The sequence below is a fragment of the Nematolebias whitei genome, chromosome 21 (genome assembly GCF_014905685.2).
Source record: "Nematolebias whitei isolate Nwh7 chromosome 21, NemWhi1, whole genome shotgun sequence".
NCBI classification, from domain to species: Eukaryota; Metazoa; Chordata; class Actinopteri; order Cyprinodontiformes; family Rivulidae; genus Nematolebias; species Nematolebias whitei.
In genome coordinates, this window is record NC_056518.1 from 34,096,161 (window position 1) to 34,097,118 (window position 958).

Below are 958 nucleotides of genomic sequence, written 5' to 3' on the forward strand. Positions count from 1 at the left end.
GGTCCGTCTCTAATCTTTTGTCATATGTTGGTCCAGTCCGTCTCTAATCTTCCGTCGGATGTTGGTCCGGTCCGTCTCTAATCTTCTGTCGGATGTTGGTCCAGTCCGTCTCTAACCTTCTGTCGGATGTTTGTCCAGTCCATCTCTAACCTTCTGTCGGATGTTGGTCCGGTCCGTCTCTAACCTTCTGTCGGATGTTGGTCCAGTCCATCTCTAACCTTCTGTCGGATGTTGGTCCGGTCCGTCTCTAATCTTCTGTCGGATGTTGGTCCGGTCCGTCTCTAATCTTCTGTCGGATGTTAGTCCGGTCTGTCTCTAACCTTCTGTCGGATGTTGGTCCGGTCTGTCTCTAACCTTCTGTCGGATGTTGGTCCGGTCTGTCTCTAACCTTCTGTCGGATGTTGGTCCGGTCCGTCTCTAATCTTCTGTCGGTCCGGTCTTAAGGTGAGCGTTTAAGTGATAAAACATAATTTGTTTGTAGTAAAACTTGAAAGAAACTTTTCCTTGGTCTAGATGAAGCAGAGTTGTCCCAAACCGTTCCACAACGCACTGCTGCAGCTGACACTCTAATGGAGGTGAGACTGAGGGACCTGCTGCTGGACCTGGAAGACCGGATCCACCAGGGAACTTTGGGAACTCTGAAAGTAGGTTCTACTCTGCTTGTAACTGTGAGGTTCTTGTTGCTTTAGACGCAGCTGATGTGATGTGTTCGTGTTCTTGGTTCCTGTTGTGAAGGTGATGGACAGACAGGTGTGGCGCTCCGCTCTGGAGGCAGGAAACTACAAACTGCTTTGTTCTGATGAGAACAGCAGGATAAATGGACCCGTGGAGGCCATGGAGGTGGACTGTGGCCAGCTCAGAGCTCGAGACAGGTGAAGTAACCACCTGACAGGAAGTGCTTGTGTTTTCTTATGTTAACCTGACAGGAAGTGCTTATTTTATCATGTTAACCTGACAG

General features: G+C 49.4%; 1 protein-coding gene across 1 annotated transcript in view; it reads left to right on the top strand.

Moving 5' to 3' along the window:
- Window positions 1–958, top strand: part of baz1a (bromodomain adjacent to zinc finger domain, 1A) — a 12,226-nt gene that overhangs the window by 5,451 nt on the left and 5,817 nt on the right. The window contains exons 9-10 of the mRNA XM_037694843.1: window positions 514–644; window positions 736–872. Of these exons, the coding sequence (XP_037550771.1) occupies window positions 514–644; window positions 736–872 (268 nt within the window). The remainder of the gene's footprint in view (window positions 1–513; window positions 645–735; window positions 873–958) is intronic.